Here is a 16,995-nt window from a genome sequence, read left to right as displayed (position 1 = left end):
CTCCGTCGCCGGATCTTCTACCCCGTCTCGGCCACATCCATATCCCCGCAGTTCCTCACCATTCTTGTCGCCGGAGCACCCGCACCTCGCCTCTCTTCGTCGCAGCCACGCCGGAGACCCGTGTCGCGCGACGCCTACAAGGTCGTCGTCTAGGTGGCCGAAGTGCTCGAGCCTCCCGCGGCCGAATCCGCCGGAGCCACCGAGACTCGGTGGATCCAGGAACGGCGGCGCGGATCCTAGGGCATGAGGCGGCGGCGTGATGCAGGGGTGGCCAGGATCGACGCGGGACATGGAGGCGCGGCAGAGATGGAGGATCCTGTCGTGGGAGGCTTCGTCTGGATCGGATTCGACCGGGATGGAGGTCCGAAAGGGACTGGCAACAGGCGGCGGGGCTCACGACGCGATGGCTGGGATGGAGGTCGGGGAGGAGCTGGGGGAGGAAGCAGATAGGAAGGTGGATGGGGGCATGGGTCCCACACGGAAGAGAGAGGGAATGCTTTTTTTTCTTTTGTATTTAATTGGGTCCCACATGTAAGCTTGTTTTTCTCTTTAATTTTTAACTGAAGTTGTAACAAGGGGCAAAATGGTCCAGGCAAATGTCTTCCTAACAGTCAAACGCCTTTGATTGGACGGAATTGGGGCGGAAGGGCAAAAACACAAGGGGACCAAATGCACTTGGGCAGGACCACGAGTTTTTCGAAATTAGGGGCAAATCGTCGAGTGGGACACAACTAAGGGAACAATTTCAATTATCCCATGATAATATATTCAATTAAAGCTGATACAAATGCACCCACCTCTGCAATGTTAAAATTAAGAATTGGCCAAGCCATTAAGGATTCACACATGAGGGAAAAAAGGGTCCACAAAAGTCAAGGCAAGGTGCACATCCTGCTGCGGAACAAACATCAACAACTATCATCGTCATTGGCAACACCCTGACTGCGAGAAAGGTTTTGAATGACGATGCCTCGAGGAAGGAAATATTTTGAGCGTGCTCATCGCTAGATGCAAGCAGGGCCGGCCCTGGGCCAGGGCAGCAGGGGCGACGGCCCGGGGCCCAGCCAAACTAGGGGCCCCGACCCAGCACATATAAAAGGATACAGCCATATAACATAGGCCCAATATTGATGTGAAACAAAAAGGCCGACGAGGCCCGTATATGATACGTCTAGGAGAAGCCCAAAAGCCTAATACGCAACTCACGTGATTGCGCGGCCGGCGGCGCCGGATCCTTTAAAAAAACGTGATTGCGCGGCGCCGTGGCGGTTTGCTTGATCGCCTCTCCAATTTCTCCGATCCAATCTAGCGACCTATATGCATGTGTGATCAAGGCCCCAAGGCCCCATGGTGATTACTTTGTCTTTGCTTTTCCTGGAGAATGGAGCAGATCAGCACCGAGTTACTCCATCGCACTGGCTGCCGGCTTCTAGCACAGTAGGGCAAGGAAGGGCAGAACAACCGAGGTATTTTGTGTGTGAATTATTTTAGTCCTCAATCTCAATCTGGAGTATTTTTTATTCCTGTAAAAGCAACATTTGTTGGCCTTTATATATATAGTTGGAGATTGTTGCTGCTAATTTAATCCAGTCTCCAGCATTTAGGTGTCGCGCTCGCTCCTTTTTTTTGGCAAACATGTTGAAAAACACTTGTCTAGCTTTGAGAAGAAAGACAGTAAAAGAGCAGAGGAGAGACCGTGGTTCGGCTTGGCATTCAGATGCAAATGGCCGTGGTTACAATGGGACTCGGCATTATTAATCTCAAGTGGTTCGGCTTGGCACTCAGATGCAAATGGCCGTGGTTACAATGGGACGCAAAGGAGAGACCGTGGCAACATATCCCTGATTCCACAGAGAAGGATGTTCAGGCCATGTTCAATGCGGCCTGCTGCATCAGTCTGGGTGACGGTGAATCCGCGCGGTTTTGGACTGACAACTGGCTCCTGGATGGCCGTTCTATTGCTGCTATGGCTCCAGCATTGTTCTCCTTTGTTCGGGACAAAGGGAGATCAGTGAGAGAGGCTTTGCAAGGCCAGACCTGGATCAGAGATATCTCAGGAGGTTTAACTCTTATAGCCATGGCCCAATACCTACGGGTTTGGGAGATTGTCCAGGACACATCGTTGACTATGGGAACCAGAGACCGGGCGATCTGGAAATTGTTGCACGATCAACAGTTCTCTGTTAAGAGTGCTTATCACTTGTTCTTCCTCGGGAACACTAGCTTTGCGTGCTACAAGCCGATCTGGAAATCCAAGGCGCCACCACGTTGCAAGTTTTTCATGTGGCTGGCTGTCCACCGTAGATGTCTGATAGCTGACAACCTGGAGCGGAGGAACTGGCCATCCAACGGCATCTGTCCTCTTTGCGCTTCTGAGCCTGAGTCCTGCTCACATCTCTTTGTGCACTGCAATTTCACCAAGCTAGTTTGGCTTCGTTTTAAGGCACGGACAAGGGCTGATTTCCTGATCCCTGATGTTACCTTCAACTCTACAGAAGAGTGGTGGTTGAAGGCAAGGGCGACGATCCCGAAGCCAATGCGGAGGAACTTCGACACGATTGTCATTCTTCTTCACTGGAGGATTTGGAAGGAAAGGAACGCGAGGATCTTTGATAATGTGGCAAGTTCTGCTGACAAGATTCGGGACCTGATCCTGGAGGATATCGGCGTCTGGAGGGCCGCGGGTTGTATTAGCGATTTGGTGGCATGAGCTTGGGCTCTTTGTTGATCGTGTGTTTTTTCGGTGGGACACGCGGTGAGGTGGTTGTACTTTTGCGGTCGCAGCTCTAGCTCTCCTAGACTGTAACTCTTTGTACTCTTTCTTTCCCTTTCTAATAAAATTCGGCCAATGGCCCTTCGACAGTAAAAGAGCAGATAAATTACTATCATTAATCTTGACACTACCATTGATGATTTTTGAATAGAAAAATGCACGGAGTCGTTTTTCATGATTATTAAAGGCATTTGTTTTTTGTTGTGCTCTGTAACTTATTGATATTTGATCTAGAACGTAAAAGTACAACATTGTTACTAGATATTATCCACCTGAATTATTTTATCATTGTTTATTATTATGGCTTTACAATATTTTTTCATATCAATGTATGGAATCTAAAAAGAGAACACTTCGACCACTGGGCCCATTTATTGAGTTTGCCCTAGGGCCTCCGAAACTTCAGGCCCGGCCCTGGATGCAAGTACATAGGCCAGAGCATATTTTCAGAAAAAAGAGCTCTTGTAGATTAATATGAACGAATTATGTACCAACGGGAAAATAAAAGGAAAATGCAGGTAAACTGGCAAAGGCATACATGCTCTCTCAGAACAGAAAGCCGGGCGGGTCAGCCGTACGCCTAACGCCGTCGGATTCATCGGAGAGAAACACGCCCTGGCATGGGGACGGCGGCGCCGCTGCCCCACGAGCCAACGCCGCCATGCACGACGCGAACGACCGGTGCTTCGGCGAGACGACGCGAACCTCTACCTGCACCGCGCCGCCAGCGTGCTTCTCGTCCGCCATGCGCTCGGCCAGCTCCCCCGGTAGACCCACCCCTCCGCTCGCGGCGACGATATGGAACTTCGTGGAGCACTTGGGCGGCACGCACAGATCCTGCACGCCACAGCCGGCGAGTGGCACTCCTCCGTATAAGACCACTGCCTCGCCGCCCACGCAGGCCTCGGACTTGCCCCCGAAGTTGTTGATGACCACGGTGAGATTGAACGTCCGCGCGACGTGGTCCTCGAGGTCGGAAAATCCGTCCATGACCACGGAGAACTCCGGTAGCCGGGATGCCTCCAAGCCGACGAGACCCAGAGCAAGGACCCAAAAAAGCAGGCCGACTATACACAGAACGAAGACCATGACTAGCATATCCATGGCAGTCACCGTACCCGTTTGGCTGCTTGTTCCGGCGCTCCATCGAAGGTTGTTCGTCGCTCCGGCCGTGCTGCAGAAGTTTTGCCTCCATGGTGCAGTGGGTCGATGTATTCACGCGCGCGGCTAGAGTGAGAGTTAATTAAAGATAAAGATGTCTCGTTTCCTGTCCTCGGGTACATTATGCTATATATATAACCCACAGTCCCAGACAGCCCGGATCGATCACGTTCCCTTGTGGAGTTCATGTAGGATTTGACCGTAAGATGATTAAGTTGTGCATATCGATTTCGGAGAAGGCTATCAATCGATTGAGTTCCCCTGTGGGGGAATCGCTACCGGAATGGTGCGCACTAGAGATCGATGGTACCAGTTTTTTTTTTTTCTCTTTTTTTGGTTTGCTGCGGGGATTGTTACGAGTTTGATTGAGACAAAATATGAGGTCTCCAATTGTAACCCAACTCTTGCACGTACACGCACCTCCATAATTTTATTTTTTTATTTTTTTGCATATATACAAGGCGGTCGCTGGCTCCTGCAATATAAGTCGATCTGCTTGGGGGACAGATCGGCCTCAACAATCAATCAATCATGGAGAAAGAATCGACCCATGTTGACTGGGGAGGGGTTTTCTGGTTTAGCTGGTTTTCCTTCGTGATTGGAGTTGGTACGGTTCCCCCCTTCTCCTTCGCAGCATCGTTTTTTGCATCTGTAATCATCAATCTGGTTCCAGGTTTGTGTATTTTTCGCTTTATTACAAGCTTTCAAATCAAACAGGTGCAGGCGTGCTCCTGCTCGCCCTCATCAACGCGTTCAGGAGTTCCTACTGGGACGTCTACTCCCTCGAGCTCACCGGCATCGACGGCCGTGGCCAGCCGGCGGGGCTCAGCGCCCTGGCGTTCAACGTGACCCTGCACGCGGAGAACAGGCGGACGAAGTGGGTGGGCAACAGCTTCAGCGATGGGAAGGTGGTGGTGTCCTACGCGGGCGTCGCGGTAGCGGAGGGCCGCGTGCCGGGCTTCAGCGTCGGGGCGAAGAGCGCGGCGGAGGTGGAGGCGGTGGCGCTAGGCGGCAAAGCTGCAGGCGTGGCGGACGCCGTGAGGAGGCGCGTGGAGGCCGAGCTGCGCTGGGACTCCGCGGAATTCGACGTGGAGGCCAAGCTGTTCCGCAGCGGCGTCGGCCAGCAAGGTGGCCCCGTCGTGCTGTGGTGCAAGGTTGCATCGCGTGTACTGCATCAGCCGTCACGGTGCAGGACCTTCACCGACTTCATGACTAGGGCAGACCAGGAGTTTTGACCGATCTGCGTGCGTGCAGCACGAATTCCCAGCGTATGCGTCTGTTATTTTCATATTCATAGTTTTCTTCAAGAAAAGTATGTTCTTGGTTCTTAAGTTTCTCAAAAGTATAGACTTTCGCTTAAGATTTTTAGGTATATATTTGGCCTTTTTAAGTCTCAAAACCGGATAAGTTTGGTTTAAAACCAGATTTTGAGCATGTTGACCAGGGTTTGAGCAGGTTTGATTGATAAACAGTAAATTCAAAAAATAGCAAAAAATTTATAAAAAAAACTGAAATTTTGTGACAACAACATGCTTGGGTGCGTTTGGTGCGTGTAAATAGTTGTGGTCAAATAACATCCGATGAGCTCTATAAAAAAACAAACAAATTTTGCCTTCTTTGTGAGCCAAAATTAGTTTTTTTTTTGCCACGAACTCCTCGGATGTCGAAATACCACACAAATTTTCACGCACCCGAGCATCTTGGTTGCCACAAAATTTTAGAGTTTTTTTTTGTTTTTTTGTTTTTTGCTATTTTTTGAATGTACTATTCATCAATCAAACCTGGTCAACATGGTCGTGGTCAAACCCTCTCAACGTGCTTAAGATCTTGTTTTGGACCAAACTTTAGTTTTGAGACTTGAAGGACCAAATGTATACCAAAAAATCTTGAGGGACCAAGTCTATACTTTTGGGGAACTCGAGGGACCAAAAACATTTTTTTTTCTTTTTCTTTAGGGGAATATGGGGTGCTTTATTCAGATAAAATAGCTCCAGAATCTGCTATGAGGCTTGTTACAAGAAAACTACTCTCTCCGTCCCATAACATAAGACTTTTTTGAAAATACACTAGAGTCAAAAAAGGTCTTACATTAGTCAAAAAAGTCTAAAATTAACGTCTTACTATATGACAGATGGGGCCCGCCAGGCAGGCTGACGTGGCACTACTTAACATCTCAGATTTAACGGCAACGTTTGGTAATGTGTGGCCCTATGGGGGTCCACCTGTCATTGGAAGGGAAAAAAGAGAAAAAATTGGTTTTAGCCCGACTAGCGGGCCCCATCTATCATAAATACGCTTAACCGAGCTAAAGCCGCCGATCAATGTTATTTGCAAAAAAGATTACCGTAGACATAGTGTTTTTTGCCAAAAAAAATGTAAACTCGTGTTTTCTGCTAATCTAGCCTTCAACATGATGGTTTTGTGCAATTTACTGCCACACCGAACAAGTGGCCAAAAAAGCGATGGGAAGGGGATAAGCCGTAAGGAGAGGGGCCACCGGTCCACTCAATGACGCGCCTCAGGTATACGTGGCCATAAGTCGGGTCGGGCATTATAAACCCCGTAGCAGAAAACCTAGGCCCAAGACCGGGCCTGGCCGTCGGGCCTAGATTTCAGGCCCATGCCTGGCCCATTAGTAGAAAAGCCCCTCGGGCCTCAGGCCAGGCCTCTTCCCTAAAACGCAAATATGCCAAGCCCAAGCCCATCCTGGCCTTCGGGCTCAAAACTTAGGCCCAAGCCCGGCCTGGGTCTGGTCGGTCTTTTCCATGACCAGCCGAAGCTGTGGCTGGTCGCCGGTCTCAAATCATTACCCATTCGGGATTGGTTTCCACTACTTCCTTCACAGGACCTTCCTAAGTTGGATTATTTCTTCTAAAATGCACTTTGTAGGCAGGTATAGTGTATACTCTCCCAGTAGTGATTTGCAGCGAAGAATGTAAACTAATATAGAACGTTTTAGATCACTACTTTAGTATCGCATATGGCTGAGCATTTGACCTACAGTACATGTTATTGATTTCAGATTTGAGATTAAGTTCCCCTCCGAAAGGAAATAGACAACTGAAACTTACGGGGCATCTCGGATAATTGACACTTTGGGCCTTCAGATCACGCTCTGGGAAACCTCTTGCACGGGATCGTTTCACGGTGGCGCCACGCAGTTTCATCCTCAGCAAGGGGCAATTTTGTCTTTTCGCTAGATGCCACCCACTCACAGCTCTCAATCCCGTTTTTCTCTCCCTCCCGATCCCCTCTACCGCCACCTCTACTCTGCCCCACGCCGGCCGTCTCCCACGGTGCCATCAACAGGCGCGGCTCCGTCTCGCCTAACTCTACCAATTCCATGCATGTTGCGCTATACTCCTCTACTAGCCCGTAACATCCACAACAAATCAGGCGCACTATCTTCCAGTGGCGTACAAACAAGAGTTGGCTCCGGATGAGATAAAAATACCATGATTTGTCCATCATCTCCTCTTAGAATAGAAAAGACACTACTCTGAGTTTCCCGCGAACAAAATTTCTATTACTGTATTACAATAGCACTACGTTTTCCCCATAGCTGCTGACAATCAGAACAGAGATGGTCTGTTTATTTGACACAAGATTAAGCCTTCAGATTCATAATGTAAACTGCATGCAGATGTTGGGCAATCTGGGGCCGGTTGAGACAGCTGCTTCATTCTTTCAGTGATGATGGCTGTCCAGAAGAAAGCCTATCCGACCTCGCCTTGTTAGCTCGCTCCACATAATCTTGATGGGAGTCATGCTTTGCCCCTGCAATTGATGAGATATATTGCAATCAAGTAGGCTCTCCAGTGCCAAAAGGAGTAAATGAAAAATGTATTAGCTTCCTGGTTTATATATCTACAAAAAATGCTTTGAAGCAGACAGAATTGATCCAATGGCCAAAGCATCATTGGACGATCAAGTTGGATTGTAACTCGTACTCCTACCTGATGTTTTGGGGGTGATGAATGCAGAAAATTTACCTAAACATATATATGCATGTGTGCTATGATGCTATGAATTCAAACTTATTATACCAATATCACGGGACAGGTCAAGCATCACATAGCTATCGTTATCAACTGAAGCTTTAATTCCTTCGTTTACACCTAACATCGTGTACACACAGGAGACACAAGTTCATCACCATGACAGTAAACTTCTTTCAGTAACCATAAATATGACCAGTTGCAGTGAGTATAAGGAAATCAAACTTGTAATGGGCATTCCTATATTTAAACGTTGATCGTGCCTTCGGAATGCTCTAGAACTAAGCAATTGTCAGCAACTGAAAACATAAAAGAAGTCACACACATATAGATCTGGATCAAAGATGATGAAACTGGGGACTGTTCCTTACCCTCAATGGAGACTTTATTCACTAAATTCATATCTATCATTTTAGCTGACGCCAAAGATTTCATCCACAAAGAAAACTATGTTTGAGACTAGGGTAAGGAATGGAGTCTTAAAGTATTTACCGAGACAAAGAAAACAATAGATGCAACATTGGCAATCATAAAGCAAAGCATGTGACTCACTTATATTGCTCCAACATATACTAACACCCAAAATATGGCAGCAATAGTGCATCGTCACTGTGCCTACCACCTAAATATACAAGGGCTGAGCCTGTGTAGCAAATAAGTCAGACATAATGCCTTATATGTTCTCAAACATAATCCACACATATAAACATCTTTGCCATTTCCACCATAATCCTACCAGAGACAGAGCAACAAAAGCACATTGAAATCCAATAGAAACATTAACCAATCTACATCAATAACCCAATCTAGACCATAGCATATCGAATCTTAATCAGACTAGAATATCTAAAGGAAACAGAATAATCCTATCTATGTTTCGGCACCTTCCAACCCTACAAGAGATTCAAGTTACAGATGTTTGAACACTTGATAGTGCATTACATTGTTCCAACCAGAAAACACTGCGGTGTGCTGCACCAGAAGTGATCAAAATTGTAAACTAGGCACTTTTTTTTACCAAGTATAGGGCATGAATTGCCTATCAGGTGCATGTACACTACACGCCATGGTACTTGCGGAAATCAAGGTAGATGATAAAAAACATAGGGATGATTCTGGTGAAGACAGTAATGCTATTTTTTCTTGTCATTGGTCCTGTATCATGTGAATGTGAAGCCTGTGTCACTAAACCTTTGATATAATGTGCCATATAACACGGTTCATAAGTGATGGAGAGTAGATAATACTATAACACTATATTGTTAAAAACCTGCTACAAGCTTTGTGCTTACCTATGCGCATATGATTTAATGGTAAAGCTCTACGTTTATGACATACCATATAATTTTTTTTTTAAAGCAGACCTAATTGCTCAATCTGTAGACAGAATGCCAGTGGCCACATATTAAGGGAGGTTGTGGAATTCAATACAAGATATGAAAACCAAGGCGCAACGGCAATTCCAGTAAGGTATCTAATGTACACAACTATATATTTTGTAGTACTGTCTAATTTTACAACAATGCATATATACTTGATTGGTAACCAAATGAGTGAAAATGACAAAGGTGAGCCCACAAAACTAGTTTTCTGTTTCATGGTTGAAATGCACATACTAAAACAGAAAGCCTGAGGAAATATCTCCAAGTACATACTATCTCCATTAAATAGACCACATCCTAGAATGCATACAATCAAACTTCCCTAACTTCTACTCATATTAAATTCAATGAAATATTTAGTTCCATCATATGAACTGATGCTACAAGATTTTGTAATGGAAAATATTTCATAACATACCAAAATTTTAAAATAATATTAGCATATTCATGTGAAAAATATCAGTCAGAGTTGTATATGGCAGATTGTAACCATGTCCAAACCATCATTTATTTATGAACAGAAGGAGTATGTTCTCTCTGTACCAAACTGTCTCATGATGCTAAATAAATCCACAGATGTTCTGATTGATTGAAATACAGTGCAAAAATGAAAGTATGAGTTATCATCCAACGGGTATATGCATATAGGACCGACCTCCAATAATAGCAGTTTCCTACTTCTGTTTTCCTAACTTGACAACTGAACATGGCATGTAGAGGACTTAAAACGTTGTCCTAAGAGGAACAAAGAACTAGATGCATTAAAATGTTTATTCCAAGAAGGTTTGTAGTTGTAGAGAATTTAGTCTTATGACTAAATGATTTCATCCAGATTTCAACTGCAACATAATCAGATGGCCTCAAATCTTGAGCATGCAAAGATCAAAGAGGAGGTGGAAGATAACATCAGCAACACGAATTACCAAGCCTGAAATTACCAAACCCTAGTTCCCCTCATCGAGAGCTGCACAACACATATGAACGCGGAATAGGACCCGCATAGGTGAATCCGCCGACTCTTCCAAATTGCATACAGATCATCACGGTAGCCAGAGGAGGTGGGGGAGACTAAGGATTGGGTTTTTTTCTCTTTTTTTTTGTAGGAAGGGATTCGATACCTCGGGTCATGAGGTACCAGGGCACCCCGAAAATGGCGGCGAAGATGGCGATGCCTGCGACGACGTGCTTCTTCTCTCCGCTGTACAGGTAGTGGTCTATCCGGGCGCGGAACCCCCCGCCGCTGGAACTGGCGCCCTCGCCTCCCATCACCGCCGCCGCCGCCGCCTGGTATGCTGTGGTGTGGGAAGTTGGTGCGTGCGTGCGACTGCGAGGGGACGAAGGATTCTCTAACGTGGCAGCGCCAAGTCACAGTATCTGCCATCCAAACTGCATCTAAGGGCTCTCATTTATCCGCTGCTTTCCAGCAAGGATGTGTTTTTTTAGGGATCCAGCAAAAATGTGTGAGACTCGGCCCAAATACAGCAGACTTGTTGGCCCATGGACGCAAATTATTGGCCCAAGTCAGCCCGATCCACCCAGACCTTTAATCGGCCGGCCCAGACCCAAGCTAGAGGCAACTCCACGTATATTGCGGAACACAACGGCTCGTCTCCATAGCATGCCACGCCCACGCGCCGCGCGCATTCGGGCCTGCCTCGCCGCCGCGCCGCGCAGCCTCTGCTTCCCTCGCCTTCTTCGGCAGCGGAGACGACCCGCCTTCCTCAGCCGCGGAGACGACCCGCCGGCCGCCCCCGCCTTCCTCAGCCGCGGAGACGACCCGCCGGCCGCCCCCGCCTTCCTCAGCCGCGGACACGACCCGCCGACCGCCCCCGATACGGACCCTCACCCTCGCCGCGCCGAGCGCCGCCTGCTCTGGCAGGTACTTGCTCTTCCGTTCTCTCCGTTTTGTCTGGGGAAACCTACCGATGCAACGTTCGGTTCGACTCGACGGCGCCGCTGCCGCCGGCGGCAGATCATCGAGGTTGTGGTGGCGGAGAGGGTCCGAGCGGCGCGGAAGCAGAGGAGGGGGGGAGGGGGGTGCGCAGCAGAAGGAGGCGGTGGTGGGCGTGGGTGGGTAAGAGGAGCGGGGGAGGAACCAGGAGGTGCGGAGGCGTCAAGCCCTAGTGCGTTCGTTTTCTTGGAGGAGAAGGGAGGCGGTGGTGGGCGAGAGGACGCGGTGGTCGTCGGTGGGGAATAGGAGCCGGGGAGGAAGAAGAAGCAGGAGCCAGGACATGCGGGGGCGTCAGGCCCTAATGCACTACTTTTAGTTTTTACACGTAATGGAACTCCATGGATGCTCATTATAGATATAGAATAAATTGCCTAATTTAGTGACTAAATGCTTACAACTTTTACATGTTTCTGCACTTTCTTTAACAAAACCTGCTGTGATGTGCTTACCGGAGTCAGGGAGTGCTTTAGCTGCAACCAAGTTCATGCCCATGTTGCTTACCAAATGCAGCAGGTTTCCCCTGATCCCTGTGATCTTAGTCTATGCCCAGTGCTCAGACTACTTAAGAGTAGTCATTAGTCAATAGTCAGTTCTTCAGTTCTGATGTAGCTAGTAATAAATTTCTCTTTCTCACAGAGTGCATTAGGACATTGTAGATATTGTGTGTTTGCTATAACCTGGACTACTTATTCTATCTGAGATGTTCAAGAATTCCATTTCTCAAGATGCTTATCTTCAGAGTTACAGTTTAACTTGCGGTATGTGTTCTGGAAATCAGTAAGGTTTAGAATTGCTGTCTGAACTATGTGTATCTACTCCCCGCATATATTATACTTGTGCAGCGTGTTACTCCATGATGGCACAACTGAGTCAAAGACACGCATCACAATAGGACATGTAAAACAAATAATCCCTCTGTTCACAAATATAAGATGTTCCAATTTTTTTCTGAATCGGATGTATGTAGACACGTTTTAGTGTGTTTGTTCACTTATGTAGTCCATATTGAAATATCCATAACATCTTATAGTTGTGAACGGAGGAAGTAGTAATTAAGACTACTCTACAGTGATGGTTGCTGCTTTGTATTGGAGCTACTACTGTGTGTTGCTTTGTACTACCTCCGTTCCTAAATATTTGTCTTTCTAGATTTCAACAAGTGACTACATACGGAGCAAAATGAGTGAATCTACACTCTAAAATATGTCTATATACATCCGTATGTGCTAGTCCATTTGAAATCCCTAAAAAGACAAATATTTAGGAACGGAGGGAGTATATATTATTGTTTTAAGAATTTGACTTGTTGCTTATGGATACTCTCTTTTGTGTCAGCGTCCCTGCAATAGAAGGAATATAATATACTGGCCTGAGGTTTGAGGTCTGTCTTTTAGCTCAATACAAGACTAATTGTATTTCGTCTGTTGTTGTCAGCATTTGGTCTGTTACTCATGGTTTGCTTTTCATTGTTAGTGTTGTTGGTCACAAAACGCTTGAGACATCTGCGCTCTATCCCAGATCTATTTCCTCCTGCTGCTCTACGATTAGCACGCAAGGAGTCCTTTCATCTCAGATCGTTTGGACAGCACTACTCGATCATAATCTACAACCTTCGGTTTGGGGTATGCAAAATTTGATCATTATCTTTTATTCTTATACTATATTCTTTTATTGACTTTGTGTTTTTTACTGTGAAGGCTGGAATACTATCGAATATTTTAAGCTCGGTTATTTGAACCAAGATCAGTATACAATGAGAATGGAACTCTTGTTGTCGCACTTTTTGACATATCGAAAATGCCATCAAGAATATTTGTCGTCAAAGTGTTTTCACGGCTTATTCAAAGACAACAAGAATGGAACTCGGGATGTCAGTTCAAATGTCAAATTCTCAAAACTTTTGGAAGGCAACTTGTGGAACTTTAGGTCATGAGGATGGAAAACTTATGTGCGCTTATAATTTCATCAACTTTCTAGTTCCTATTTTGAAAGTTGATAAACAAATCACATCTCCATGAGACTTTGAATCGTAAAAGAGAATGGAACTTGGATTGCCACTTTAACTGTCGAATTCCTGGATATTTTTGAAAGGCAACTTGTGGAAGGAATTAGAGCTTTAGATCACGAAGATGGAAAACCTTTGTCGATACTTTTCATTCTGCAACTTTCCAGGTTTTTTTTGTTCTATGTTCATAGCAAATCCAGTCTCCAAAAGGAGCTTGAATTGTAAATGAGAACAGAGTATTGTGCTTGTAATATATTTCTTCTTCAGATTTCACTTTCTCGTGTAATTGTACTTTGCTTATTATATGAATCAATAAAGATACTTTCTGCAATTTCTACTTTTGAGTATGTTTCTTATTGGATTCGTGCAAATTGTATGTTTGATATAATAGCATGTTACTGTACATATGTTTGTTTTCAGATTGGATCTTGTTGGTAAGGTTTCAAACTTGTCCATTTTGTTCACCCATCAGAATTTAAGAAATCCCCTAGAAGAATCAGACTCAAAGGAAAAAAAAAAGGCTCACTGTAGACTTTTTTGAGGGGAAAAAAAACTACATACCTTTTATTTTAGTTCCTAAAGATCTGTTTTCTGTCCCACTTAATATGACCAGACTTCGAATTTCGTTCTTTGGCTTGCCAATTGAGTTCCTTGTGGTTGTTTAAGCCTTTAAGGGACTTGATGATGTAATTCTGATACTCACATCTTTGTGGTATTATGGATTTTGTGTTTTTTTGTCAGCGTTGATTGGGCCCACAGAAGACTTTTTCACTTTTAGCAAGCACTATGATATATCAGATGAGATTTACGCTGTCTGGTATAGAACCTGTTTCTTTCATATAAGAACTGGTAGTTATTATTGTTCTTTGTATTAATCTTGATGGCTATTGACTTTCACTACCTTTGTATCACGTACAGGTTTTGTTTGTGTCTGCTGGCTTCTTGTGTCCCCGGGGTATAATGATTTATTAGTTATATCATACATCTCAACTAGATCTATCAGGATTGATTATTTTCTGGTTAATTACTTGAGCTTCTTTCAATGTGTTGATTGGCAGTTGGAGAGTCTTTAGACTCAGGAGACGTAATGAAGATGGGTCCCGTGTACATGTGAGCGGCTGGCTGATAAGCTGGTTCGCTTTATCTTTGTTGGCGTCCATTTCTTGGATATACTTTTATGCATTTACCTGTGGGAGCAATAGGCTGCCGGATCCAGAGAAAGACAATTGCCCGTGGCGTGAAGCTGACCTATGCATGAAGATTGTGATAGGAGCTGCCGTTGTTTCCAACATGGTCTGGCTAATATACCTATGCTTCATCGACTTTCAGAAGGTACGTGCGTACCATAGCATTGCGTAGTTGATTCATTTCATTTGATTGTCAAGTGGTAGTCATTAGACTAGTTCTTCTCTGCAGACCTTGCTTTGTTTCGGGATCAGTGCAATTGTATGCTTATTGGTCTCCAACTTCACATTGGCCGTCGAAGTCTGCTGGAATAGGTTGCGAGTGGCCGGTTGGATGGCCATTTTGTTAGCAGCTGCTGGCAACCTATGCAGGAGGATCTCAATGGTAAGTTAACGTGATGCTAGTAGTTTCAAATTTCCATTCTAAAATATATATGTGCACTTTGCTTCAATAAATAGTACTTGCTTCACTCCTGACTAATTCTAGTCTTAGTAAGTTCCCATTATGGACTATTAATGTTATACAAACACAGCTATAAAATTAGCTAATTAAACAGGGTACGTAGTATATGGTCTCTTCTATGCATTCCTTGTACATAACGAGACAGATAAAATTACCTTCCTCCTTCATCTCCAAAGCATACTTTTTTGAGATGTCGTTTCCACACATTTACAGAGTACATCCTAAAGCAATGAGTGAGCGAATTGAAAAGGATAATGTGGTATTGTCCATATATTCCATGGTCGGAGTCATGGTGTGAATGAAATGCTAGAATGACACGTGTTTAGAAACGGAGGCAATATATAGTTTGTGTGATTTACTCGAGATAAAATAAGCAAATTATGTAACGTGTCTCTGGCTCCAATGAACTTTGACAGGGGCAGTGGGTGCCAGAGTTATCCGGTTTCGCCTTGACCGTTGCCCTCGCTGCGGTGCTTCCCGAGATATTTTGGATCTTGAATGTCATATGCGTGGAGCAATATACAAAACAAGGCAAAAGATGTGGATTCTGGGCCGTATTCATCGACAAGAACTTTTACTGGAAGGTTAATTTTGTCAGCCACTTTCAGCACTTAATTAGTATTTACTTAGTGCAATACTGTCCCTCCCTTACCATGCATTCGCTTGTGGCATTTGACTTACTGATGCCAAGTGTTTGCTGCCTGCTTGCTACAGCTGTCCTGGACTGTAAATAGTGTATTTCGGTTGCGAGAGCTTGTCGGCCTTCTCATCAAGCTGATCATCCGGTGCCGCAACTGGGTCAAGACTCGAGCCTGAAGACTCTTCGGACGGGCAGCGCCGCTTGGCGGAGGACAGTAGAGCTACGCGCACCAAGCTACCCCTGCACTTTAACCCTGTGGAGATCGAATCGCCGGCCTCTGTGGAGTATATGTCACCTAGCCATAGAAGTAGAACTAGCTAGTGCACTTGCAAAAGTTGCAACCCAGCCTGCTTGGTGGAACAACAGGTGTTCAACAGTTTCCTCCCTATTGCAAAAGTAACAATTATAGCTTGTAGGTATGGATCTTACTTGAAGTTGATAGCATGTAGGGAGACAATCATGTGCCAGCCTCCATAATACTACTTTCATTTTATTAGGACACTGAATTGCCCACAATTTCTTCCACATTTTCTCCAATGGCTTCTGTTCAGAAGTTGAACCTTTGCCATCTACACTCTGCTCTTCCCAGAAATTCATCGTTCTAGCTAGATTATAGGCTGGTCTCATAGTATAGACGCCATTCTTTGTGTGGGGCCATGAGGCAAAGTCTGTACAACCTTCCGTACTTAAAGGAATGCTCAGAATTTTCTCCACCATGTCTTCTGTGAATCTATTTCTGATGGCTGCCTCATTCCATTGTTGACCCCCCCTCGGTAATCAAGGAGCTCACTAATTGGTTTTCACTCGTTGATTGCAGAGTTCTGGGAATGACATCTGGAATCCAATTGCCCCTGTATATATGTATTTGTTTGCCATCTCCTACTCTCCACTGCAGGCCTTTTTGTATCAATCGCTTCCCATACACCAGACTACGCCATGTGTAAGATGAAGACCTCGGGCACTTCGCAGTCCAGAAATCCCCATCAGGATAATACCTACCCTTTAACACTCGAGCACATAAAGAGTTGGGCTCGGTTAAAAGACGCCAACATTGTTTACCCAACATGGCTTGATTGAAAATTGAGATGTCCCTAAATCCCATGCCTCCTAGGAACTTTGGTGAGGATAACCATTTCCATGATCTCCAATGTAGTTTCCTTCTGCCATCTTCTACACCCCACCAGAAGTTTGCAAATGATCTTCTTATATTTTCGCAAACGCTAATGGGAAGCAGAAAACAACTCATTACATATGTTGGAATTGCTTGTGCAACCGATTTTAACAGAATTTCTTTCCCAGCCCTTGATAATGGCCTATCACTCCAGCCATTAAGTCTTTTCCATATCCGACCAGTGAGAAAATTGAAACAATTAGTTGGTGAACGTCCCACCCAGGTCGGCCTGCCAAGATAAGTAGTTTGTAATGTGTCATCTTGGAC

General features: G+C 45.3%; 2 protein-coding genes and 1 long non-coding RNA gene across 3 annotated transcripts; 2 read left to right on the top strand and 1 right to left on the bottom strand.

Moving 5' to 3' along the window:
* Nucleotides 1-4,267: 4,267 nt before the first annotated feature.
* LOC120974637 (uncharacterized) lies at nt 4,268-6,467 on the top strand. The gene is made up of 2 exons (XM_040401051.3): nt 4,268-4,541; nt 4,652-6,467. The coding sequence occupies exons 1-2, from the start codon at nt 4,466-4,468 to the stop codon at nt 5,167-5,169; spliced, it is 594 nt and encodes a 197-aa protein (XP_040256985.1). The 5' UTR covers nt 4,268-4,465; the 3' UTR covers nt 5,170-6,467.
* An 884-nt stretch (nt 6,468-7,351) lies between these two features.
* LOC109759232 (uncharacterized) lies at nt 7,352-10,700 on the bottom strand. Its single transcript, XM_020318056.4, has 2 exons — nt 10,433-10,700; nt 7,352-7,711 (listed from the first exon to the last, which is right to left on the bottom strand). Exons 1-2 carry the CDS (start codon nt 10,578-10,580, stop codon nt 7,614-7,616), a joined length of 246 nt encoding a protein of 81 aa, XP_020173645.1. The 5' UTR covers nt 10,581-10,700; the 3' UTR covers nt 7,352-7,613.
* Nucleotides 10,701-11,042: 342 nt separating this feature from the next.
* On the top strand, nt 11,043-13,771 carry LOC109759236 (uncharacterized). Its single transcript, XR_002232025.4, has 4 exons — nt 11,043-11,193; nt 12,601-12,646; nt 12,739-12,887; nt 12,963-13,771. It is a non-coding gene; the product is annotated as an uncharacterized lncRNA (long non-coding RNA).
* The last annotated feature ends 3,224 nt before the right edge of the window (nt 13,772-16,995 follow it).

Source organism: Aegilops tauschii, chromosome 2 (assembly GCF_002575655.3).
Source record: "Aegilops tauschii subsp. strangulata cultivar AL8/78 chromosome 2, Aet v6.0, whole genome shotgun sequence".
Taxonomy (NCBI): domain Eukaryota; kingdom Viridiplantae; phylum Streptophyta; class Magnoliopsida; order Poales; family Poaceae; genus Aegilops; species Aegilops tauschii.
The sequence above is the reverse complement of the archived record's forward strand: the minus strand, read 5'-3'. Positions and strand labels throughout refer to the sequence as shown.